At 38.0% G+C, this 27,446-nt stretch overlaps 1 protein-coding gene across 1 annotated transcript; it reads left to right on the top strand.

The window, feature by feature from the left end:
• Positions 1-226: 226 nt before the first annotated feature.
• tacr3a (tachykinin receptor 3a) lies at positions 227-27,109 on the top strand. The gene is made up of 5 exons (XM_072385063.1): positions 227-834; positions 5,218-5,406; positions 5,627-5,777; positions 23,843-24,039; positions 25,241-27,109. The coding sequence occupies exons 1-5, from the start codon at positions 467-469 to the stop codon at positions 25,557-25,559; spliced, it is 1,224 nt and encodes a 407-aa protein (XP_072241164.1). The 5' UTR covers positions 227-466; the 3' UTR covers positions 25,560-27,109.
• The last annotated feature ends 337 nt before the right edge of the window (positions 27,110-27,446 follow it).

The raw sequence follows: 27,446 nt of genomic DNA on the forward strand, positions 1-27,446 counted from the left end.
CACAACATTACCTGACCGGTTAAGGAAGATAGACTTACACAATATGCGCTGACTGATTATATAGCGCTTAGAGACAGACGGAGCATTTGTTATTGATGAAGTTTAAAACAGCAGCCGCCAAGTATGAATCAATCTCTCTCTCTGTTAGTACGACTTGTGCGTCACTCTGCCTGTTGCTGCTGCTGTAGAGGAGGCTGTGCATTCACACCCACATTCAACAGGCAACGGACGGTACTTGGTTCGTGGACAGTTTCACTGCGTTTTGTTTGATTTTCTCTTAAAAGTCCGAGACGGTTGTAGACAGGCTTTGTGGAGGAAGAGAATTAAGATATTTTAGGGGCTTGCGCGCTATGGCACCTGTACGCGTATATTCTCCTGCCTCTCCAGTTTTGCGCTTCTGCAGGTAGATAAAACTGCGAAACAACAGACACCTTAACTGCATTCAGGTGAAGAAAAGGAGAAGAGGATGGCAGCTCCACACAACGGATCAAACGTAACCTCGAACTACACCAACCAGTTTGTGCAGCCGCCGTGGCGCATCGCTCTCTGGTCGGTCGCCTACAGCTCCGTGCTGGCGGTGGCAGTGTTTGGAAACCTCATTGTCATATGGATCATTCTTGCCCACAAGCGAATGCGGACAGTGACGAACTACTTCTTGTTTAATTTGGCGTTTTCGGACGCGTCCATGGCCGCATTCAACACTTTGATCAACTTTATCTACGCTGCCCACGGGGAGTGGTACTTCGGGGAAGCCTACTGCAAATTCCACAACTTCTTTCCCGTCACATCTATATTTGCAAGCATCTACTCAATGACTGCAATAGCTGTGGACAGGTGGGTTTAAAATATACAACAAGAATAACCAAATCCTCCCCATCTCACTCCAACTCTCCATCAGTTAATTATGAGTTCATTATAGGAGTAACTTTTTCTATGGGCACATCAGTAACGAAAAAAAACCAACATTCACTGTAAGTGCATAGTTAAAAACGCACACACTATGCTTAGGGAGGTATTTGCTGCACATCACCGTGCAGCACTTGAAAGTGATCTTTTCCATTTCAGTGCAGGCTATCTTCAAAGGAACCGTGAAATACAAGGGGCTCGTGCACAGAGCATCAATGATTTTAGCTACTCCCACTGTTGAAGTATCCTTGCCACTCAAACATTTGCATCGTAACCGCTAATAATTATTTGGACATTGTTTTCCTGATTAATAAACCTGGTTTTGGAGACCTCCACCAACCAGAGTTTAAAAATGCAAGTTTAAGAAAAATGTCTGAATCGACTTTGACTCTTTTGTATATTGGCTGATGAAAAACTGCTCCCTTTTTTGACAAAGCTTGTCTGATTAATGTCAGTTGATGTACCAAAGTGTGCCCTCATATGGAATCCACATTGGTTTTAACCAAATTCCTCAGCTTGTGTCTTACTCCTCTTCCCCATTTAAACACAGCTTTTCCCCCTGTGGTTAAGTATACATACATTTCCTATCTAGGTGTTGCAGTCAGTCATTATTTATAATTTGCATTGTTATACTGGAAAGTACATGAACTGCCATCACATTGAGCTTGTTGCACAGATTTATCATTACATGTCACTGCCAACAGACTGAAGCTGTTTACAAAGTCTGTGTGTCTGCCAACACCTTTGAAAAGATCGCCCCTTCCTCCATGTTTTTCTCGCTCTAACTCTGCTGCTTTCTGTCACATGCACTCATCCTATTTGCTCTTTCATTTCACACATTTCTTTTCTTTTTTTTTTGTTTCCTTTATCTGTTTCTCTTCATCTGCTCCTGGTTTCCAGTTAGTTGGAGATGCAAACGCTATCAGCTTGGCTTTGGTCAGTGAACCATTGATATCCTAACAGGGATTAAAGTTACGAGGGAGGCAGCCACTGGATCGAATATAAGAAAACAAAAAGGTGTATGAAGGGAAGAGCACTGTGTGTCCGCAGCTAGTGTATTACGTCAGTCGTTGTGTGTTGCGTTCCTGTGGAAGGTGTTTTCTTCCTGCAGTGCTTCACCTTGACACCCAAATGGGACATTGCATTTCCTTTAGCCATGCTTATTTAGACGTGTCTATGGCAACTTTGTTTTTGGCCTGCAGTCTCCCTTCAGTTTTGTCAATTGTTTACTGAGAACGAGAACATTGGCATGATGTGCTGTAGATGTAATCTCCGGTCATGCTTTTCATAACCCCAGTATGGTTCTGTCTCTGCTCTGATGTCTTGAAATGGCAGGGGTCACAGTTCATGATCATCTGTGAATTTGTCCTTCCTGCTGACTCTCAGCTGCCAAATGTGTTTCTCTAGGCAGTGCACTAGAAGTAACACAGGTCTCTGTGTGAAAGGTAACACCATAGCTGATGATTCCCACCGTTATATAATGCACAGAAATAATGGGATTTTGTTTTTGTGCTGCTAGCCTTAAAACAACCAAACAAAAAAGATTTTTTTATGAATGTAAGTTTTTTCTTTTTTTTTTAATCATCAAAAAAAAAAAGCTCTATGAAAGACAAATACAGCAGAGGTGTATGGAAGTTCTCCTTTAACCCTCTAAGGCCCATGTTGCTGCCTTTTTAATTACCTGACATTCTAAATTTATTCTGGGTCAATATTTCTTGATAAATCATGACTCCTAAAAGTAGATTAAGGGAATTCACCAAATGAGACAAACATGTTGCTCTTGACAGAAATGTGACCTTTTTTCTATCAGTATTTGTTGTGAACCTCTTATGTGGTAACAATTAGTTCTTCTGGTAATGGATTATCAGTCAGGCATATCATCCGTAAAGAACAGCTTCAACTCACAAGAAATGTTCGCTTCAGTTCCTAACAAAAAGTTTCTCTCAGATTAAGGTCAGGCCTTTGACTCGGTCGTTCCGAAACATCAGCTTTATTCTTCTTTAACCATTCTTTGGTAGAACAATTTATTTGCATAGTCTCGTGGTCTTGCTGCATGACCTGCTTACTCATTCGATTCAGTTCACAGATAGATGTCTTAATGTGAATTTCTCTTGAGAATTCACAGGTGTAATTCAGTATTCACTGTAAGCCATCTTGGTTCACCTTGAGCACAACTGCACCAATCCACCATAACACCACCACTGTCTTTATTTCCTTTTTTTTTTGTCTTTTAACACACACGATGCTCCTCATTTAAACCAAGATGTTTAGTTGTGGTTCAATATCTTCACAAAACATTTTACCCTGGTTTTATTCTGGGATGTTCATGAATCTTCATACAAGGAGCAACTTCCTTTTTGGAAGCTGTCCCCTTCACCTCGCAGCCCTGACACATGAGCCACAGTGTTTTCCTGGTGGCTGGCTCATGAACGCTTATGCGAGAAAGGTTTGCAGATACTTTGAAGTTATTGTGTGCCCTTTTGTAATTCCCCAGATTTTTACAAGCTTTGTTCTTGGTGTGATGATTGTTTGTCAGTTACTCCTAACAAAATTTCTGAATTTCTTGTACACAATCTGCCTGATGGTGGATTTGTGTCCAGGGTTTGTAAAAACTGTCTCAGGAATTAAAAATCTAATATTTTCATAATTTTTTTTCACATTCCGCTCTCTTCCGTTAGGGCGTGTGTGAAAATTTGAAGTTATTTATTTAAATACGTAGACTGCAACAAGGTTTGTAAAAACGTACACAAATAACTGTACACGTTTTTGAATTTCCTCACAGTTGCTTTGCAATGATTTTTGAGCGTTAACAATGCTGAAATAATGGCAGTCATCGTGCTCTCATGGGAGGAATTCTTACTCCGGAGTTAGGCTAAGAGCTACTTTAAATAGAGAGGGAATTTCTCAGCTCTAAAATAATTTAAACCTCAAAAATGTTATAGCTGTATGAGCAAATGCTGTAGTATGGATTTTTACACCGTGTCCCTTTTGCTGTCAGACAGCTATTTGTCACTGCATTTTCCGTTACTCCAGAACAGTGTGTTGCAGCATGGACTGCCTTAAATGGACCCAACTGACTGAAAAATGACACAGTCTAATAATAAAAAATGTAGCATTCTCTCGGACAGAAATCTTTTTTTGATCTTTTAGTCTTTTTAGATGCCCAAATAAACTGATCCCAATCAGAAACCTTCCATTATCGTCCAAACTGAGAGCGCTCTGATCACTGTGTGGCTGTTAAGGTAATTGACCTTTTCACACTCACCTTTCAATCACAGACTGATGTGCCTTCATTGCGCATTGGTGTCATGTGACAGTACACAGGATCTAGGAGTCGATCTCTAAAATGGGCTCACCTCACTGTGTGCCTATAGAAATCAAGCCAGCATTTATAAGCACATACGATGTGCAGCTGAGCTACCTCTGTCTGGCAATAATGTATAACTGATGTGATAAGGTTTTTAAAATGAGATGATTACAGTTACAGATTACAGAAAAATTAAAATTGGCCCTGTTACAACATATCAGATTCCTGGATTACTGGATGCAGAGTTCCGCCTCCTGGGCTGAACACACAAAACGTGCTGGAAATAAAAAGCAGATGTCCTATTAACACACTTTACTTTACAACTCCTGCTGGATGACACAAATAGTTTTTTTATCAACACAAATAATTTTCTGCTGTGCAGGTATTTCACATTTTTCCATGACACTGGACAGGATAATTAGTTTAGCTAGCTGTTAATGAAGTGTATTATTTGTGTCACTGGGAAGTGGTTGTGGCTAAAACATTGAACATTGTCCTCTTTTCTGTGAGCACTAGATAAAAAAACTTGACATTTAGCTGTGCACATAATGTCTAGTGGCTTGCCTTTGAAGTTTAATTCAAGGTCTCTGCTAGAGGAAACCCAGTCCATGATAATGATAAAATGTGTGCACTTGGTATGTCAAACCATTGTGGTCGAAAACTTTCCTTTGGTGCTTGAAACACGACACCTCCAAGTAAAAAGAGAAAGAAATACTTCCAATGTGTTTTTAATGTGTGCGCAATCCTGTTTATTATTCAAAATGTTAACATTTTTCTGACTTCAAGAGTATTTCTTCAGCCACCATTTTGAATCATAAATAACTCTGCTGCTCCGGTACATACTTGATTGGATGTCTAACAAGTCTCACAAGTGTAGTTTATAAAGGCCAAAATTAAATCAATTAAATGCATGAATTAATCGGATAGTAATTAAAAATTCTGTTAGTGCAGTGAGCATAAAAGTATTTTTAAATCAAATTTTTAAACCTATTTCTTTACTGTAGATACATGGCGATTATCCACCCTCTGAAGCCTCGTCTATCAGCAAAGGCCACAACAGGGGTCATTGTCTGTATCTGGAGCCTGGCAGTGGTTCTAGCTTTTCCCCTCTGCTACTTCTCCACCACCCAAGCTCTTCTCCGCAGGACCATCTGCTACGTGGCCTGGCCCCGCATGGCAGATGACTCCTTCATGTAAGAAATATCTAATTCTCTTTGAAAAACTTTAATATCTTTGGTCATTTTCTCCTGTGTTATAGTTTTTTATTGATTTAATATGGAGTTCATTTTAACTGGTCCCTCCATAGGGATAAGCCTTATTTTTGAACAGAAAATGAAATTTCACAAAGTTTCGTCAAATGACCGAAATCATTTTACAGCCTAATCTTTTACCATTTTTCTGCGTTCCTCTTAGGTATCATATCATAGTTACAATCCTGGTCTATGTGTTGCCTTTGGTGGTTATGGGCATCACTTACACCATCGTGGGGGTGACACTGTGGGGAGGTGAGATTCCCGGAGACTCATCAGATAACTACCACGGACAACTCCGGGCTAAAAGGAAGGTAAGGACGTTCGCTTAAGAATGGATACACAGTATGACATATGATGATGTCTAAATTGAGGCAGGATGCTGTAAACTGTGAATCCTTAGCAATGTTCCACCATCAAAAAGCTTGCAGCTCCAGACAATTATTATCTTGCTTCTCTTTAAAAAAAAAAAAATCTGAGGTGGAATATGATAGGAACATTTTGAGGGAATGCTGTTTGACATGTATTGGTCTTTAAAAAAGGACAAGATGAGAAAGCTCTTTGTGGTTCAGCCGCAAAAGAGTTTAAGTAGCAAGGCAGAACAATTATGCAGCTCTGTGTTGTTGAATATCTCTTTGGGATTTAAGCTTCTCTGTCTGCTAATGGAATTTCTGCGTCTGGAAACATTTGTATTCTAATGCATGGGAATCCAAGAACACCATCAAATTAAATTAATTGTTCATTGGCCTATTTTGTTTACTCTGTGTTTCATGTTAATAAGCAAGGCACGGCATCATTTTAACAAAGAAATACTTTCCAACAATTAAATTACAACAACTCCTTTTATTGTTTGACATTGTTTAATTCTCTGATACAAGCCTTGCATTATTCAATATGTTTAAATTGGCGCCATTTAAGCATTGTGTTAAGTTTTAATCACAGAAGCTAGTATTTCATTTTTTAAATGGCTCTATAGCGGTGGTGTAAAAGCAGAAGGACTGCACAGAAGCCATAGATATAATTTGCATCACTTCATCAAGTACATTCTTTGCTTTAATGTCTACAAAAGCATTAAAGATTGGAGCATGACCTCCATGTTCCACTGGTGATCTTGAAAAGGACTGTAGACCATGCTCAACATTTAATAACATGGCGCAGTTTGCAGTAGTTTAAAGGCAGTGAAAAAATGCTGCACTTAAAAGTGAGAACATTAGCTCCGGCATATTGCGTTCCTCAAGAATAATGCCGTCCGCCTGTGTGAGTGTAGCAGGTGTAGGTCAGTCAACATTTCAGGAGAGAAAACCGTGATGCAACACAACACAACCTTTGTGATTGTCACTTTTGGTCAATGCAACTGGACTGGTACAAGCTCTGAAAACCAACAGTGTCTTCAGGGTTTACGAGTTTGTCTGCACTTAGATAGACACATCTGGAACTATGACCTTTATCCTCAGGAGTCAGCATCTCATTACAGAAATGTCCTTACAATGGAATTCTTTACCTCTAGTACAAAGAATGAGTAGGTATGAGAAACACATCAACTTTTCAATCAATCATTGAAACTAGATAAATATATAAATACATATAAATAGGTAAAAAGATAAATATAGTTAGTACAAGACAGTGTTCTTCTCTTTTTTAGAAGGTTTGGTCAAGTTTGTGTTTATATTACTCCAGCCTTGACTGGCAGAAGCTTTAAGCTTCTATTAGACTTTTCTGCTGCCCTGTTGACTTCAACATCACAATATTTCATGTATAACTTTCTGGATGGTGGAAAATGTGTCCTAGCAGCCTACAGGTCATTTGTTTTGTTACAATAAATATACTCTGGATCTGTATCATAGAAATTAGATCTTGTCATCTCAACAAATTAACGTGGGCATAAACACCAAATAATTTTTTCCTGTCTGGTGCATAGAGGATAGACAAGATGCTTATTTATTGAGCTTTACTGTCAAGGAGGCATCTCGTCTGTTCCAAGTTCACTCTGTTGCATGACTATGAGTCCAAACATACAGCAGAGGCATAAACATCTAACCTGAGGGACACAAAGAACATGATATTCTGCAGCTGTTGCTTCTTATAGCAATCTGTATGAAGTTATATATATGAATATATATTCATTGTACTGACATTGAAAGGATCCCTACTTTACTTTTAGTACTGAAAATGGCTGCACAACGCTGCATCACATCATCACTGCTGCTTCTTTTTATGCAGGGAGGTCCAGTGAGAGTGAGCTATCAACCGGGCACAATAAGAACACATAACACTAAAAGCTCAATAACAGTAGATAAATAAGAGAAAATGAAACTCCAGTAAATCAAAAGCATAAACATGATAATTATTTGTTCGACTCCAAGAATACTTAAATCAAACATCTGTATTTAAACTGCTCTGTCTTTCAAAGGCAATTAAAATTGGTTAAATGGTGGAACAATATCCAATTTTAAAAGTTTGATTTAAGTCACAATTTAACATGCTTAAACAACTCCATACGTGATAAAAAATGACAAATCTATTAGAACAACCTCCTCATTCAAAGGATGAAAATAATACCCACAACCAGCTAAAGGCTTACTCATCACATGCGACAACTGGCCTTGCCCTTGTCCTGTTACCAAAATGTCTTCTTATTAGAGGGAAAAAATGCGTTACTTATCAGTAGCTTTGGATCAAAAGACGATGCTAAATAAAGTGATAAATAAAACCATTGAGTTGCCAGCACCGATAAGGATATGGGAGATGAAAATACTGGAGAAGAAAGGTTTAGTTCACAGATCAGTGTTGACATGAAATCCATTCCTTTCTAAGTGGGTAAGTTCTCCACGTGGACACCAGTACCCGCTGGTTACTTTCTATGTCTTTGTGTGTTTTTACCTCCTCTGAGCTCAGTATTGGTGTTACAACAGCAAATGGTTCTCCGGAGAGTTCTCACTGAGAGGCTGTGCAGATCAATAAGTGAAAGGGAATAATCGTGCATCTAAAAGTGTGGGCTGTGGTTTGTGATTTGATTGTATATCCATTGTATATCCATCTCCATCCAGAGGTTTATTGCAGACAGACCAGATTTTGTTGTATTTTAGTGTTGATTTGAAAAGGAAATTGCATTTGCTGTCTTAATGAAAACATCTGAGCATTAATCAACGATGAAGCACATTCATCCTCTATCCTCTGCCTTGTTCGCATTGCTGGTTTACAGAATATGTTGTCCTCTTCTGCGCCGGTGAATGTCATGCAGGTTGAGAGTTTAGTGCTCACAGGGTCTGAGCAGAATAGGTTACAGAAATGAGAGAACAGCCTGAGGCAACATTGTCAAGCATCAGAAAACAAGCTGGTTCTGAAACCAAGGTTTTAACTGTATTCCAGACTCGCGGAAAAACATTCAAAATAAATCAATTATTCAGCTCTGTAAGCTGATTAACAAAGAAACAGCTATTCTAATGAGTGTGAGAGAAAATCATATATTCTTTAGTAAGGAATACTCTTAGGTTCCAGATTATTCCGCTGATGTCTGCTTTGCCAATTAACACAGTCCTCTTTCTCCATTTTGTCATTTATCGAAAGTTTATGTCTCATTTAGCAGAGTGGAATACAAAATGTGCACAGAAGAGCATCAATCAAACTCTATATTTCAAAGCTCATTTGTAATAATACTCAACATGGAATTGACATTTAATTGTTTATAACTGTTCATGGTATTAATGGACAAAACCATGGCTCATTAGCTATCCCATTTCAACACTACTCATTAATTCTCAGCAGAATATAGATAGAGTGTTCACAGGGGAGAAACTTCCTCAAATATGTCAGTATTCATTCTACTTTTCTTTTTTTAAACAAAAGCATCCAGCCCTACATGTAGCAATGTGTAGGACAAAGTGTGACTAAATTACTAAATGAGTGTCATGTCACTATGCAGCTGTGGATTTTCAAACATGAAAAGCTTTTTATTTCCGTTGTTTACATTTTTGTTATTGCACAGCCCCATAGTACTGACAGGTGGCCTAGTTAGTATTTTGCAGATTGGAATCTACCTTTTAATTGGCATGAAAATATATATTTTTTAAAAGCATCAGCTATTTGTCAGTTGTTACTCTTGTTGTTGGCATATGTGTTATTTGCACAGCTGTGCAATGAATGAAAAGAAAACTGTTGCCTTATTATATGCATATAATAAATGCCAGCATTCTGCTCAGAAATACTGATGTGAATTTTTGTTCACATCGCCCTGTCCACTGTTTGATTTGAGTCCTTTTAGTGATTTATTAGTGATTTTATTATCATGAATTAAAAGTACGGGTCTCAGTAATTAACACTAACAATTAACACTGCTCCCATGGTGTTTTGATATCATCATATAAGGAGATTAACTGAGTGTATATATATAAAACTACAAAGGTTTGACATCAAGAAATTAACCTGAAAGCCTAAACACATCCGTTTAATTCTTTTTCCAATTATTTTTACTGCAATAGTATAATTTTGAGACTAATAAAGTATTATCTGGTTCATTTCAATTCAACTGAATTGAATTAAATTAAATTCTGTTAATTTCAATTCAATACTTATTTGAGTCTAATTGTCTGGATGGAGGTTACCTGAATATGCTGTATTATGAGAGTTAAGTAAAACTAGAGTAAAATAACCTATCAAATAGTCCACTGGAATAGATGCTATGGTGTTTAAAAAGTTTACACATAATTAATATCCCAAACAATCATCAGCCACTATTCACAGTTTTTCATCTGCATCATTTCCCAAACACTGAAGATCAAGCATTTGACGACAGCCTCCTTGTTACCATTCTTTGGTAGTGCAATGATAGAAAAGTTTTGATATAAATTCATGGGAAGCTTCCCTATTATGGACAATAATGTAATTACTGCTAATCTCCTGTTGTGTAGACAGGAATAATAAAACACTTGACATGGCAGGTAAACAACCTTTATTTTTAACTTCAAACGGAGCTTATCTTGAAGAACAGTAAAATCCAAACTTTTCCACAGCTGAAATAGATCTCAGGACTCAAACTGAAGATAGATGATTTAAAGCTAGTTTATAAACTGTGGCTTTGTGTGTCACAGCTCACTCGTTTTAAGTGATGGAAAGTACACACATCCATTTTGCCGTTACAGTCTGTCCTCCACGGTGGGGATTATTTATGATTAGTGTCTGCTGTTGTGCCACAGTGTGCACATATCTGTCACCGTGGAAACCCTCATAAGGTGCCTGCTGCAGCATATAATAAACTCAGAGGAAGAACTTCAAAGATAAGGTGTTTCCTTTCACCTGTCCATAAATCCATCTTGTTCTGACATGCTGTGTTCACTATGTGAATCCCAATGTGAAGTGAATAACTGGCTATTGCTAAATGTTTTGAAGCTTTTAGAAACATGAAAGAGATTTTTTCTTCGATTTTTGTGGGCACATGCAGTGCGAACCAGTGCACTGTCATGCCAACTTTATTTAAAAAATATGATCTAGTACTTTCTCTTTCACATTCATATTTCAACTGTTGCAACTGCCTTTTCACACACCTCAATCAAAAGTCCGCTGATCATCTCCAGATTAAACAAAACGTGGCTCACCATGCTTGTCGGTAGAAGTGACCACATCATGTGTTCTTGCCTTATACCTTCCTCGAGCTCTGAGAATGTTTTTTAAATTCCTGTTCCTGACCTATATGGCCTCTCAATTTGCTATGCATCTTTGCTTCAAATGAGCTTGTAGATAGACTGAGGGGCTTTCAATCTTTTCAAGAGACAAAGCTAAAAACCTGAGGTGATAGAAAGAAGCAAACGAAAGAGCAAATCAGGTCACCCTTTTGTAACTCTTTTCTTTTCTTCTTTAGACTTTTTTTATTTCAAGCTGTCTTGCATATAAACTATGGTAATTGCTTCTGTGTGCGCATGTGTGTGATGAAGGAGGGGCTTTGAGGTTTCATTATATTTGAAACAAGATTTGTTTTTGCTGAGTAAATTAGTAGAGCAGTCCTCTGAAGCTCAGTAGTACAAAGCAGTACTTTGGTAGAAATGATAATGGCAAGTTCACCTTTTTCTCAAAGATTAAGTTATCATTTTTGATCACAAAGGAAATGATTATGTTAGTTTTTTCAATTAATGTTTAAAGAGATTTCAATGTCATTCTAGAGTCATTATATCCAATAATTGATATATTTATATACTCAAAATGTTAAACTCATGCACTCTGAATACAAGTTCATCCATCAAAATGCTCGAGCTGTTAAAACTAGTTTTCACTATTATTTGAAAGGAGGAAATTATAGGTATTGTGTATTCAATAGTCACAATTAAGAACACACATTTTTCAGGTTGACAAAAATGACATTTTAGCGTTGTAAAGTGTTTGTCCATATATTCTTAAATAAATTAATTTATTCAATGATAAAATCAAATAGAATTGCCTTTTATAATTTCAGCCCCAGTATCAAAACTACCTGCCTGCTGTCGCTGTTTGCAGTTTTGTCAGGATGATGGTGTCTCTTCCAAATGCATTTGGAATATATATTGACAGATTTCAACACACAGGGTGTATTTCCATATCATCAACTGACAGAGTCGGGCAGAGTCTTTCTAACCCAACCACGATGTTTCCATTAACCAAGCCAAACAAGTAGAAGAAGACTCATAACTTTGCTGTGTGTTTGTTCATTACATTACATTGATTCAGTGGCCACTCTTATCCATAGAGACTTAGAAGAGAGGCTTATAGTAAGGTTATTGCACTGACTGAGTTTGTGACAGGCTCTCAGTTCAGAAGGGTTTGAATATCTTGGGAGAGATCATAATGACAGAGCTCATTTCTAGTCAACAGAGAAACAAAAAACACACAAAAATCACAAGAATTGTCCAAATGAATTTCTTTATCTAATCTGTTGATATGTATTCTGTATTTTTTAGTTTCTTTAACCTGACAGACAAACCCAACCCTACATTCGTGATATACCTGTTACGGAGTAACAGCAGACAGTCTATTTGAACATAAATCAATTCTTAAAAAGATCTTTCATCCTCTCTTTCAGTATCTTGTAAGTATGTTACACTCAGTTGCTGCTTGACTGGCAAAGACATCCTTCGGTCCAACTACAGCCCTTAGCATATTGGTGACCAGAATTTGTATGAAACGGTGATAATTAGATTTTTAAAACAGCTGTAAACCACTCAAAGTGATTGATGGAGTAGTGTATTTAGTAGCAGAGGTCACAGAATTAGAAAAGAAAAAATTAAAGAACTCAATTATGTTGCACCGAAGTGACCCACAAAGTCTGTTAATCACTTAGGACCTTTCTTCACATTTTTCAGAATTTCCATCACAAGTTTTAGAAATGAAAGGAATGGACAAAACCTTCATGTCTGTATTATTTCTCCTCAATGTTGTTGAAAGAACTCGTCCCTTGTTCTGACTGCTGCCGCCGCTACGCCACAGGTCCTCTATTGAAAGCTCATACCTGGGGCTTTGCATTTGAAATGTCAGTTTGAGATGCATTACTAATGGCTCGCCATAAGACCGCTCTTTAAGCCAATCTGTGTTTGACTTTTGCTGCAAGCACCATTGATTGTCAGTCTTTCTGCCTGAAGTGCTAACTACTTGATGGAGGCACATGTGTGCTCATAATGACTTGAATGGATTACTTCTGAGAGATGAGATTTTTTTCAAAAATGACAACAGATGCAAAGCCACAGTGTATGTGTCTGTGTCACTATCACACAGTGTAATGAGGCTGTTCGAATACCAACAAGTGTATGGGTGCATGGAGGAGAGCTTAGGCTTGTTCTATTTAAAAAAAAATCACAGAGAAAGACGTTTCAAGTGTCATTAACTGAGCCATGCCATTAAATGTGAGCTGATTATTTTCTCTCAGAGACTGAGTGCTGGGTTTATTTTGGTTACATGTGGTTACATGTTTCCAAACCCCAAAAATAAAAACATTTTAAAAAAAGCAATTGTGTGCAAGCCGTTCAAATCCTGCATTTAAGCTTATATGTAATAGAACAATTGTGTTCTATTACATACGTGTAAAATATGAGCAAAATGTTCTCATTTTGGATATTAATTTATCAGGTCTGTATGTGGCCCTACCCAAATGATGTTACCGTCTAAACCCAACCAATAGGTGACAAAGTTTCATCATAATGTGTTGTCGATGTGTTGATAAAGGCAGCAAACAAAATGGTGTCCATAAGAGTGATGAATCCTTGGATAACCATGAGCCCTAACATGGTTATTGTGTTATTTACTAAATATAAATGTGAAATGAGAAAAAGTTGTCATGTGTCGGTCCTAAACACACCTCCCATGGCTGAAGACAACTGGCTGAAAACACTATGAGTGATCACGCCATCCACTGTTCTCCACTCCTTCCCCTTCCTCCATTCTCATCCTCAAAAGACCCCAAATTTGGTTAGTATTTAGGTGTAATAAGAAAATATAATAAAAAAGAATGAAGAGAACGAAGAGGTTGTATAACGCGAATTCATTCTTGAAAAGTAAAGATGATGAAGAGTTTACCACCATGGAAAAAACTGCAGGGCCTAATACTTTGATGATTATAGCTTGTCAGTGTCAAATTGCAAAAGAAAACAAATATTTATCTGCAGTACATAATATGATAAAAGAATTCTGGGAATCCAGAGCAATATCTAAGAGTAAGGGACAAAGCTGATCATCAAGCCCTCAGGCAGCGCAGCATCAAACACAGGCACGATTCTGCAGTGGAAATCACTGCATGTGTTGCCGGAACACCTGGAAAAACTATCAGTAAACACAGTTTGTTGCTTCATCCTTAAATGGATGTTAAAACTAAATAAACAATATCCAGACCGGGTTGCTTTGAAAGCTTTTTGAAAAAGATTAGTGATGACTTATCACTCTTATGTATTTTTATGTCTTGTGTTTTTGAGTGTCTCTCGTTTTATCACTCACTAACAGGCAGTCATTTAGTGTATTAATGAAAGAACATCAATCTCCTGCATTGTTATGTTCAACTACACTCTGACTCAGAACCCAGTTTATGCATTAAAAATCTCATTAACGGGTCAGTATGATTACTTTTTTGTTTTTCTAAATCAGCTTCCGGCTAATAAGTTTCCCCCCAAATTCTCCTATTTGTTTCCCACTCCTATGTTTAATTTCGCCCCACTATCTCACTCCCGGTAGTAATTTTGAAGTGGTGTGCTGTGGGAATGGAGCTTTTGATAGCAGGCCGCACTGATTTACGGAAGTTTCAACTTTTGCTATCGTTGAGCGTTCACCGATCAGCCTCAACAGTTCGTGAGTAACGCTGCTTTATCATCAGAATATGACAAAGAGTCAGCGGGTGGCAGACCTGTGTGATGCAAACCCTATGCACCAGTACCCCACCTGACAGAGACCAAAGGATCTATTGTTAACATCATGAAACCAGACTCTGCAGAACACCCTGAGATGTTCTTTGACCATTCCATGACTGGTCGGAGCATTTTTGGCACCATTTTTGGAACAAATTGTTTATGTTTGTACCTATAAACTGTTTGATGTGAGACACAGTATACTACACTGTGTAGTACAGATCATTGTCACTCTGTGTTCTTTAATTGTCTCTATAATTAAATTCATTTGATTTGGCTGACTTCTACATGTGTTGGCCAAGTACTTTCAACAACTGTCTTCCATCAAGCTTTACACTAACAAGCGATTCAATCCTAGCAATTCGGCGTGTTGCCGAATATTTAGAGAGAAATTGCCACCCTCTTTTCTACCTGACTATTCCACATTGTAATACTGAAATGACTTTGGATTATTATACTGACATTATTCTAGTTTTGTGCAGACTCGCCCTCTGCACAAGCGGGACTGAATACAAACACTTAAGATTCTACCAAAATAGGCTGAGCTGATACCAGCCTCAGAGGTAAGCCAATTTCAAGCCAAGTGGTATCTTTTAAGTTCAAGGTGTAAGATTTTGTTTCCAAGTTCAATTGTAGACACAAATTGTTTTTCAGAAGATTTCAACTAACACATCTCACATCTGTGTGCCTGCTTCCAAACTCTTGTTAAAAGAAAATTGCCTTTATTTTGAAAATAACTGGCACAAGCGTTTCTCATTGATATTTCTGTTTTATGGTTTAGTGGATCAACAGCACTGAGCAGCTGTTGTCTATCTAGAGACTCTGTTTCACATTTATAACTTAAAACTATTTTGCTGTGAGATATGAGCATGAACACAGATGTTTGCTGTCAGTAACTTGGCCCATACAAATATCTAAACAAAAAGTTTGTTTTTATATTTGTTGTCATTATTTTTGACTGTCTCAAATGCTTTTTCTGCTAAATAAAGCTGTTACTGCGTTACTCATTTATAGAAGCTAACAGCAGCACATCCAAAGGAGCTCTAATCACAACATTATGCTTCATGTGTTGCAGTTAGTCACCTGAAATTGCCTGTGTTAATTGCCTAGCGTTTAAGTTTTCTGTCCTAAATTTGTCATTCAGTGTAATGAAACTCATCACAGCCTGGAGTGGCAGCCTTTCCTGAAAAGCCAGGGTCACGCTACACACACTTTAAGCCAATTTCTGACATTCGGAGGAAAAATCTTGTCTGAAACCTCAGTCTGTGTCAGTGTTCAGCTCAGACTATCTTAAAAAAATGATAAGTTAAATCGCCACCCGGATACTATTAGACATGTTTCATATTCAGGGCTTGAAACCTGAATGCTTATAATCCAACAGCAGCCGAGTGGAGCAGTTGCCCATCTTAGTAGCCCTTAAATTCTTACCCTTAAGGCAAACATAGCATGTTACTGTTGACAAATATTAAAACTGACGGTCTAAATGTCACCTATAGTTTTTCTTGAAGAACATGCTACCCGTGCTTTTTGACATCAGAAATATGATTGTCTGTGATTGTCAGTGTTGTTCCTTGTGCCTGCAATGCTGCTTCAAAATCAGTCACGATTTTAAAACCCCTGTTGTCAGACCCTGGTATCAGAGAGAAGAGAAGCTCAGTGCCTATAGGCGCATGCTGGGGTTGAAGGTGCATCTTTTGAAACAAGCAAACAGCAAGCCACCGCATGGATTTTGTATGAAAGGTGTGGTGTACAGCTTGCAGCAAATTTGAAAGCAGAGCACATGCGGCATACTGCTGCCATGATAGAAATGTAGCATTATATATACACTATGTTCATTGGTTTTATTTCAGAAGGCAAAAATAAAACCAAATATATTGATTCAGGAAACAATAGCCATATCAGTTGAGTTTTGAGCCTCTATTTGTGCTGTATGGAAACAGAAAATTAGACTTAATTGGTGCTATTTAACTGTTTTATGTGCATTAGTTTAATTTCAGCTGAGCTTGAGTATCTCTACTGTGTTTCAATTACATTTTAGGTCCCTTTAGATTCACTTCTTCTCCTCTTTTTCATCCTGTACTTGTGTGTGACAAAAAAGCAGCAAAAAAGACACTTCTGAGGGAATATGACAACTATTCAGTTGATGTTACCTCATTACGCCACAGAAAGTGCAATAAAAGATTCCCAACAAGCTCTAAGTTGCAGCTCACAGCCATGTTGTCAGCTGGCCAAGCTACAGATGTCACCTACCATGGTACACAGAGATGTCAAGGGGGAAAATCCTATTTTGGTGATCCTTTTTAATGGACCAAAATTTCACTTGGAGAAAGAAAAGGTTGTGAGCAAATCTGCATCTCATCGATTGTGCTCACATACCCAAAAGAAAAGGTGGGGGGAGGATACACACACAGCTTTACAAGGGAAACAAATGCATCATCAGACTGCATTGATATAAACAGTATGCTCTTATTTATCGATTGACAAATATTGATATACATTAAAAAGTCAATATAGCTTACTCCTAAGCCGTAGTGAGTATGATAGCTATAAGCTTGACGTCTTGGCAAGCGCACAGGTGGGTCTCTATCCTTCTGATAACAGCTGCTCACATGCCTGGTTCCAGACTGTAAAATCAGTGTACTTCATGGATTAGCCTGGAACTCTGACATGAAAGAGAAAAAAATAATCCTGTCAGTGCGATGGAACGAGCTTCAGTTGGCAAATCATCTGGTTTAAAGCTGTTGACGAGATGCAAGCAAGCAAGAGGGTTTCTGGTTCAACTCCCGGCTGGAGCCTTTTCTGTGTGGAGTTTACATGTTCTCCCCGTCTACACGTGGGTTCTCTCCGGTTGCTCCAGCTTCCCCCCACCTTCCAAAAATATGCAGTTTAGGTTAATTGGTGACTCTAAATTGTCCCTAGGACAAGTGTGAGTGAGTGTGAGCGGATTAGCGTCTCATTTGTCTCTGTGTGGCCCTGTGATAGACTGGCGACCTGTCCAGGGTGTACCCTGCTTCTCGCCCAATGGCAGCTGAAGCTAAGGATTTTCTGCTATGTTCTCACACTGTCTCACCCACACATCTTCCTGAGATTTCTCTATGTGGGTGGAAAATATCAACAAGAAGTTCGGACATTTGTGTTTGCACATGTCTAACCTCCGAGCACGTCAAGAATACTTCAGGACTCTAGTGAATGTGTGAAAACGTCTCAAGAGTAATGAAGCTAACCTATCATTTTTAATGATGTCATCTTTGAAGAATTCTTCTTCAAGCTTCTTTCACACACTTTTTCATCTCACAATTGCTGCACAGCACCTGTGTGACCTGTGCACAGCAATTTTCATAATCATGTCAAGTGCAAAATTTAAGACGTACTTTTTCTTTGGTAAATAATGATGAAATCTGCAAAAGAATCTCAGTAAATAAGTCTGCGTAATTCATATACATAATCACCAAATTCTGGACTTTGAGAAGGAAATTCGTATATTTAAAAAATGTGCAAAGATCACAGTGTCCCCACCTTTCACTAACTTTACATCTTCACAATAAATACTGCAAGACAAAGTTTGTGCAAAGTGACAGTAAATCGAGGTAAGTGTGTATTAAATCAAAATAAAAATGAGAAGGAAGAAAAAATCTAATCAGTTGCAAAGTTGAAAATAATTTAAATCAATTTGTGTAATTAATGGTAGAACAGAGCGCCACTGAGTTTTAGGAAAACTGGTTGCACTTCTCAACTGTTGTTGATAAAATATCTCACAGGTGCAAATACAGCACCTGATGATATCCATGAGCACATTTAGGGCGCCGTAGATGGTTTTCCTATGAAAATGGTCTTGGAAATCCAATGTAAATGGGCTCACACAGAGCAGAGAGAATAAGATATGGATGAAGAACGGATAAAAGAAATTTACATACAGCTGAGAGAACTTCAAAGTGTCGAATTTCAAATATCTTTTTACTACTTTGATGTTTCATGAATGCTTTTCTCCAAAGACCACCGGAATAAATCACGTATGTCTCCAACATTTTCAGAACAGATTTGAGGTGCTGAAATACAGTTGATACCTGGATATGTACGGCAACCATCGAAACAAGGCTACATTAGTCCACCCTAAGTTTTTAGAATAGTAGGAAGAAAATCTCTCTGTACCAAGCTATACAACAAATGAACAATCCCCAAACTTAAAAGTGTACTTGAAGGAATTATTCCCACAATTTCCTAAATAACTTTTCTTTCTGAGCATTAGATGAATGCACTATTCATGATATGTGACCATGAGCTTTTCTGTTCATTTAGTTAATCTGAGCCTTTGTGTTTTCCTGTTCTTTCCTTCCTTTGCCTTTTCTTAATTCACTAATTGGAAAGAGAACATCTCTGAAGAACAATTAAGAATTTAAAGCTGTTTAACATTATTTCAGTAATATAGTTTTCCTATAATCTCTGCATGCTGTTTCATTCAGAAATTGGTAAATGGTTAATTTGACATTGATGCTTTCTGTCTCCCAGCAAAATAGAAAGGGATTTCAGTCATGAGACAAAATCGTATTTCCTAACCTTAATACACTCATACAGCAGTCTTAATACTTGGCAGTGCACAGGGAATTAAATATGCTCACTGAAGGTTGCTTATTGTTGTGTTATCTGTAGATCTTTTTTAGTAGTAATGCCAGGCCTTCACAAGGACACCAAATGGAGGATGTTGGATGCTTCAGGTGAAGCTTTGGTACAAAGACAGACAGTCCAAAGACTTCTACAAGACCCAATGGAATGAAATGTTCTAAGAATTGGTCCTTTTACTACCAAGTCATGGTTGTTTATTGTATCAAATGTATGAAATGAAAACCTGATTATTTGTGCATGTGGACACATATTGTGCTTTTATTTTTTAATGTTACCTGCCACAACTTTAAAAGGAATGTATTTTGGTCTGAGTTCTCTTTTGTACCCACAGCCTGTATATGTGTTTTGCAGATTTGCACCAGAAACTTTTAGTTACTTAAACCAAACCGAACACAGAGTGAAAACAAAAAAATGTTTAAATGAATGATTAAAACAGGAGACAAACTCAGGTCTCCTGGTCGACAACCATCTGTGTAATTCCACTGCATCCACCCTGCCAAGCAGATTTCTTCACCTGATTTAACGGTTTATTTCATGGCCAATAAAAAGGTTTTATGCTTGGCAGCAAAGAAATTCACTGACCACCATTTGAGATTCTCTGGCAAACAGTTGCAGCTCACGGGAGCATTAAAACAAAACAGTGCTTCTTTATTTTTGGAGCTGACACTTGATATTTTTAAAAGGCCAACAAGGGAACAACCTGGGTGAGCTGGAAAGCCGTGGACGACTACTTCAGAAATACAGTATGTATAGCCAGAATATTCTGACCTGAGTTAAAGCTGTGTAGCAAGCCTAGGTCTTTCCTAGGTGTCATTGGGCGAGAGGCAGGGTACACATACATATATAATATATAATATTGTTTTACTTTTTAACCTGTTTAATTGTTAAAGTATACACAGTACACAGTCTATGGAGTGAGTCACGGTTACATTTAACCGCTGTTTATCCGTGTGTAACTGAGCATCTGATGGATAAACTCTTGAAGCCTCGTGAATATTCACAAACAAAATGACCTTGGTTTTATTGATTACCTCCAAACAGAATTGTTGAATTTTGTCACAAAATCTTCCGTAAAAACCCTTGTGGGTTAAGTTGCTTTGAATAACTTAATCAGTCAACATTTCTGTTACATAATCCTCCTCATTTGACAACAATAAACCAAAAAGTCCCATACTGGTAGCTTAAGATGGGTTTTTTGATGGGTGAATACAGTCAGTAATGACTGATCCTGTGTGGCTCAGGGTGGGGTTTTTTTTTACATGTCGGCCCTTTCCAAAACCGTTTCTGGACAGCTTAACAAATGGTTCTGTGAAAAGAAAATCTCCTGGATAATCAGTTAGGAATAAGACTTGAAGCCAGTAAACAAAATGGCAGCTCCTATTGGTGCTTTGTCGATCTGACTAGCTGAATTTCTCTCATAACAGACTGAGATAGACAGATGTTTCATTTAATCAGCTGCTTAGCATTTTCCTCCCACTGTTTCCAAATGGTTTTCTACAGAGGACTTCCCAGATGGTTAACTTCTGCATCACTGCAAAAGTGCTGACCGACCTATGAATAATCTGATTTTCTTTTTAATTTTTTGCCTTATTTCCCTGTTTCTCCATGGCATGACGAATCAGCTTTAGAATATATTTGCAATTATTATAGATATGAGATATAGTGATGAGCCCCAATGGATCCTCAGTTTTGCATCCTCTTGCCTGATCTAAATTCACTTCAAAACTCTTTATAACTGAGAATGATTAATTGTACAATGTGCATTTTTTTCATTACATTATGTTCTCTTGGTTTTACTAACGTCAGATATACGTGTAAAATTAAGCACTCTAGCCAGTTCTTCTCGAAACCTCCCAAGCTCCGCAGGAAATCTTTTCTGGCATTGTTTAAGTTGCAGAGTTTGGATACCTTGGTCTGTAATTTATTGTAAACACACTTAGAGTGATGTATTTTCATTTGCTGTGGTATTTTTTAAATATACACTTATGTACCAAATCAGGTGCCTTTAATATGAAGTAAGTATAACATAAGCAAGGTATCTTTTATTATCTGACTTAACAAATCCTAACAAGAGGTGATGCCAAACAGTGTTTTCTGACACTTGTGAAGTCAACCATGTCTGTTTCTGGCTGTGTGTGTGTTCATTTAGAAGGAATGTTGTTGGCACCAGATGACCAATCAATAACTTGGATCTAGAGCTGCATGTTTCTTTGGGTGGTTATACTAATGCATGACCCAGTGCACACAATTTTATCCAAAATAAATCAATAGAGAAAACTAGAAATTCACGGTACGCTACTACACAGACATAGTTCAATTTGGCGAACTGGTGCAGGATTACTAGAGAGCGTGAAAATATTTCTATATCCTTGTGACTTTAATTGGAAAGAAAACAGCATTATTTCCGCATTTTATTGTGTCAACAAGCACAAACCCTACTACCACTACTTTATCTCACTAATCTTGTCTCTTAATATGTGTGCAATCTTTTTTCTGCTACCCATTGTATTTTAGTCCCTTTTTTTGTACGTGTCTACATGTTCTCCGCTGGCTGTGATCGATAAGATCGATAAATTAGAGGAGCATTGTGTCAATGTTGACATGTATAATTGGCCATGTTTAGAACTGGATAGGTAAAGCTGTGTTTATACACTTATCAATTCAGATGGATTGTTTTGATGTGTCTTCCTTAAGTTTATTTTCATGTTTACACTGTTGTCACAGAGAAAGAGAGAAGTAAGCCTTGCAAGAGAGTGCCCCTACAAGACTCCAAACACTTGGAATTGACTACTTATATTGTGGATTTGCCTGTGCTGACAATGGATAATTGCTGTGCCACCGACAGTGTGCCATGAATACTACATTTTTGTTATATAGCAGATGTCTTTTCTTTTCTCTCAAAATTGGCACTGAAATTTCTGAAAAATCTGCTGCTATAAATACAGCAGAAACATCTTCCAGCAAAGCAAAGATTCTTTATGTTTATTGTATTTGATATTTTTCTAAAACTCGGAGCTCATTTGCTTTTACAATTTCTCAAGGCCCTTGAAAAATGACCTGATCTGACCCGTCATCAAACAGAAATACAGCTCCACCAGTGTTTAACAGCCACATAGTGCCGTTTACAGCATGATTTGTGCTATCCTGTAAACTTTTTTGAAACATTCACTCAAAATAAAGGGTGCCAAGACTGCTGTTTAGATTTCAGAGGGGACTCACTGATGTCTGTTTTATCTCTGGTATTGTCTCTGCTAGCGGTTGCTTTACGGAATGCCTCAGAGGACCCACACATTGTGACACATTTTGTTACCAGTTACCACCTGGAGACAGTCCATTGCAGTGCACTCTCACCTGTAAGAAAGCAGCCTGAATGGCTGCTGAAGGTATTGACAGGCAGATAGATTCTTCAGACATTATGGAAACATCTGTGTTATTTTTTATTGATGCAAAATCAAGCTGTATATTCATGATATTACACTGATTATTGCATAACTCTTTAAGTTGTACCAGGTTAGTGACCTTTCCTCATGTTGAATCAGACAAACCTCAGATTGTGTTTGAAAACAAATGAATTCCAAGTGAAAAAAGACTAATGTATATCATGATTTAATGAGGTACACCTTGCCTGTATTTCACTTTGGGGGCAGAGCCTGCTCACTTATCACACAGCAGCTGCACAAAGAGACTAATGCCATTTTTCTGAAAATTAGGTTGCAGCTTGTTTTCTGTGGTTGGAGAGAGGCATTGTCTCAGTTTTAACATTGTTACATTTACGGTTTATTGATCCACTCTGAAAACATTTTGTTTCATGCTTTTGTTTCAGTCTTATCCAAAACGTGAAACTTTTCTGTTTCTCCAGCTCTTTTTAGCACCACGTATTTTTTCCAGCCCCTTGATGGCCCAAATTTTGAGGCGAGTTGCTGCCATCCAATTCCAGATGAGCTGATATTTTTCATGAAATATTAAAATGTCTCTTTCTCAACATTTGTTTTGGGGAACATGAATAATAAATATATTGGCATATGAGATGAATAAGATATTGGCATGATGTTTACGAATCATTGCATTCTGTTAGGTCAGTGAATTCAGCCATCATGAACCCTCATGAGCATGATGATAATCAGAGTTCTTTAACCTTTACTGTTAAACAATTCTAAACACTTAGAAATGTGATATTTTTGGTTTTACACAAATACAGCAAACTTGACAAGCTAGTGAACTGTTATGCCGATGTGAGATGTTGTGAGAAAGCTGTGACTCTGAGAACTTTTGTATTATTATGTCTGACAGCTCATTAATGTAATGTACTTCATGTTTGAGAGGAGGCTTAGGTGTTTAGCATTTTTTCAAGAAAACAGCTTTTCTTTGTATGCTGTTGGCGCCTCACAGTTTCTCACGCTGTGTTGCAGGTGGTGAAGATGATGATCATTGTGGTGGTGACCTTTGCCCTCTGCTGGCTGCCGTACCATGTCTACTTCATTGCAACAGGTCTCAACAAGCGTCTAATTAAGTGGAAGTACATCCAGCAGGTTTACCTGTCAGTGATGTGGCTGGCAATGAGCTCCACCATGTACAATCCCATCATCTACTGCTGCCTCAACAGCAGGTCAGTAAGGACCATTGTGGTTTACAAACACACTTGCTGGAAAAAGGAGGGCATTCTTTCTGGATGCTGATCACTGATCCCCTCTTTATGAATTTCTCTTGTCAGGACAATAGGTGGAGTAAAGCGGACAAATATTAGATGGGTTGAATATTTTTTCTTTTCCAAGATAAAATTAGATTTTGAAAAACCTTTTTAAACCCCACGCTGTGATCTTTTTCTCACAGATAAGTAAAATATCAACACTGGAACAACTTTCGCTTTTAACTCAGCTGGTTACACATCCTATGAAACACAAGTGAGCAAATGCAATCTTTAGCAATCCAAAGTCTGATCTAAGCGATGTACTCCCTCTCCAATCCCCCACAGTGAGTGGAAGTGCAGCTGGTTGTATATTCCATCAGTGAAAGCGGATGAAATGGAACACTTTTGATACATCTTTTTATCTGCAATCATTAGCACGAATGGCATGTGAAAAGCTAAAAATGCATCAAAATGACATTAGACACATTCGTAACCCACAAGGACCCCTGGTGACACAGGTGTAACGATTGAACATTTTCAGACCTCCCTGTGACTCCCATGTCATGGGAAAACTGAATTAAAAAGAAAACTCAAAGATGATAAATGAATAAACAAAGACCTGATGGAGTGTATTGAGTATATGTGATACACCCTGACTTGTGGGGAGCAATATAAACTGTAGATGTTCTCAAACATGGTGGTCCCTCTTATAAGATATACACATCCTTATACTGCACAGTGCAATGTGCTTTTTACAGCCCATGATCTTTTGATCCACACATAGAAATATAAAACCCTAATACTAACCCATGAAATCTGTTTTGCAAATTGTCAATGTATCTTTAATTTACTGAGAATGTGTAGATTTAAATTGATTTAAATCACTCATTTAGGAAAAATTGGCTTGATTTATTGAATGCAGCGCTGTTTCTTTCAACAGCTAGAGATGTTTGGTTTATTTACCTCACTATGAATGTTAATTTCCCAACTCAGCTGAGTCTTCTTTTTGTGTCACTGCAGCAACATTTAGGTGGGAGTCACTAATTGGACCAGTTTCATGGACATATTTTGTAATATATTCTGCTTCATGTGAAAGAAGCTGTGCACCTCTAATCCTTACCAAACATCCTCTTGGCCTGTGATTGCTAACTCCTCCTCCTTCCTCTCGATGTGTCCCCAGGTTTCGAGCAGGCTTCAAGAGGGCATTTCGCTGGTGCCCATTTATCACGATATCCAGCTACGATGAGCTGGAATTGCGTTCTACACGGCTGCACCCAACACGCCAGAGCAGCATGTACACGCTGACACGAATGGATACCACCATGGTCGTAGTTTACGACCCTGCTGAGGGCAACGGAGCTGGACGGAAGCACTCGCTGTCCGGCAGGAAGAGAAGCTACATCACCTCTCGCCAGGCAGAAATCATCGGCTCTAACAACAGCGATGCTAAAATACAAAATGGAGTTGCGCCAACTGCTCAACCTGAAGAATTCTCTTGAAGAGCACATGTGCAGACATACAAACAGCAGAGTTCATATGATATTTGCACGTAAAGAATCTTATAAACACGATCAATACACTTTACATACAAATAGCGTACACAGTGATCTCTTGGCTTAGACATACTGTAGAATAAACACAGAAGTAGAAACTTTGGCATGTAGAGATTCAGATTATTGTCCAAACCAGAATAATATGCACTAATAAAATACTGTTTTGTTAGCTGCTTCCACATAAGCCAAAACTTCAGCTCTGATTGAGAACAACATATAAACTTTGGCAGTGCAGTTGTCAAGGTCTTGGTCCTGCAGTTCAGCTGATAGAAAACTAACATGTAGCAGTTCTGGTCAGAGATTTATTATGTCACTTTATGTGACTTTAATCACAAATGCTTCTTAATACTTGCAACCCGCTCACAATGAAAATCATCAAAAAAATGAATAATTGTAGTCATGTAAGTATATCTGATTTTACATTTCCATCTGTAAAAACTGGTTGAGGATGGACCATTTTCCCTTTGGCATTGAACAAGCAGACACAATCATCAATGGAATAGCTGCTGATTGAACTCAGTTTGGCTCCATGTGGCTCTGAGTTTGACTTTTTGTTATGTAACTCTTGTACGGAAAATGTTCCAGTGGCTTGCAACACGCCAGAGGTGAAATCCAGTATTCGTTTGCAGCATGTCGATAAAAGCTGCCCATCAAGCTCTCTGAAAACAAACTAACAGACCAGTTTGTCATTTGCTTTTTCATCCAAGTGAAATGGAAAATGAAGAAAATGCATGGCGAATGCAGGACTTTTTTGGCTTAAATTTGCTGTTGATGGTTAAGTGCTTATTTTTCTTCTCATGTTGCATGATTATTTAGCTCACTGCTTTTGTGCATATCAGTCGTTTAGGCTGTACCCAGCATTGCGCCAACCTGTACCAGACTGGGTTTACAGTTTGATGAGTGGAACACAGACTCAGTGCATGGCAACACGCATACACGACTACTAGTAAATGTGAGAAAACCTGCAATGTGTTTAATTTACAGGTATTGTACATATTTTCTGAAGACAATACGCTGATTTAGGACAGTCTCTTGATGTCTTTCACCAATAATTGACACATTTTGATCTAAGTTGGACCCAAATCAGTGGCAAGGATGCCAACAAAGAAGTGAGTTTGTAATCAATCAAATCCTGGCTCGTGGACTTGAGACGCTATTTTGGGGGAGCTCAAATAATTTTCCATCATTTTAGCACTGCTGTGTGCACATGAACTAAAAATGCTTGATGTGCTTGCCATGAAAATAAGTTAGAAATAAGTTGCACTTGTAAAAATGTGTTTATATGGGTATACTGTTGGAGATCCCAAAGCTGAGACATGTCAGCCTAACGGATGTGAATGCCATATAAGATTTTCTGTCAAAATATTTTAGCATTTTCACAGGGCCACAAATATTCCACACTAAAACTGATACTAATGACTTCAGGCAAAGTCTGAGTGACATAGCCTTAAAAAGGTAATTTAAATTTTTGATCTCAGTAACTGTCCCACGTATTTACATTAGATAACTTAACTTAGTTAGATAACTGCATGTATTTGGCATTCGGCACTGCCGTCACCGTCTTAATAGACCGATCATAAAATTTCTGCCTGTCAGATCAATAATGCTGGATCACTTGCTTGTGGGTAGGCCTATCTGATGGGAGTTCCTGGGTAGCTGAACACCTTTCCCTGGTTGCTTTCATTTCCTTGCCGTTGCAGTTAAGATGCAGCTACTGTCAGTTGACAAGGTTTTTTGTGAAAAGGTTTAACTAATGTTGATATGGAGAAAACCTGAAATATTTAAGTGAGCTTTTTTTTTTTCTTCAAAATCGCAAGAGCATTATGAAATAGT

The sequence above is a fragment of the Leuresthes tenuis genome, unplaced genomic scaffold, assembly GCF_036924035.1.
Source record: "Leuresthes tenuis unplaced genomic scaffold, fLeuTen1.0.hap1 SCAF_4, whole genome shotgun sequence".
In the NCBI taxonomy this organism is placed as follows: Eukaryota; Metazoa; Chordata; class Actinopteri; order Atheriniformes; family Atherinopsidae; genus Leuresthes; species Leuresthes tenuis.

Bases quoted from the DNA above. Each gene is read 5' to 3' on its own strand.
- tacr3a (XM_072385063.1), top strand. From the start codon at position 467: ATGGCAGCTCCACACAACGGATCAAACGTAACCTCGAACTACACCAAC. The intron at 5,778-23,842 runs GTAAGGACGTTC...GCTGTGTTGCAG, and splicing joins AACTCCGGGCTAAAAGGAAG to GTGGTGAAGATGATGATCAT. The intron at 24,040-25,240 runs GTCAGTAAGGAC...ATGTGTCCCCAG, and splicing joins TACTGCTGCCTCAACAGCAG to GTTTCGAGCAGGCTTCAAGA.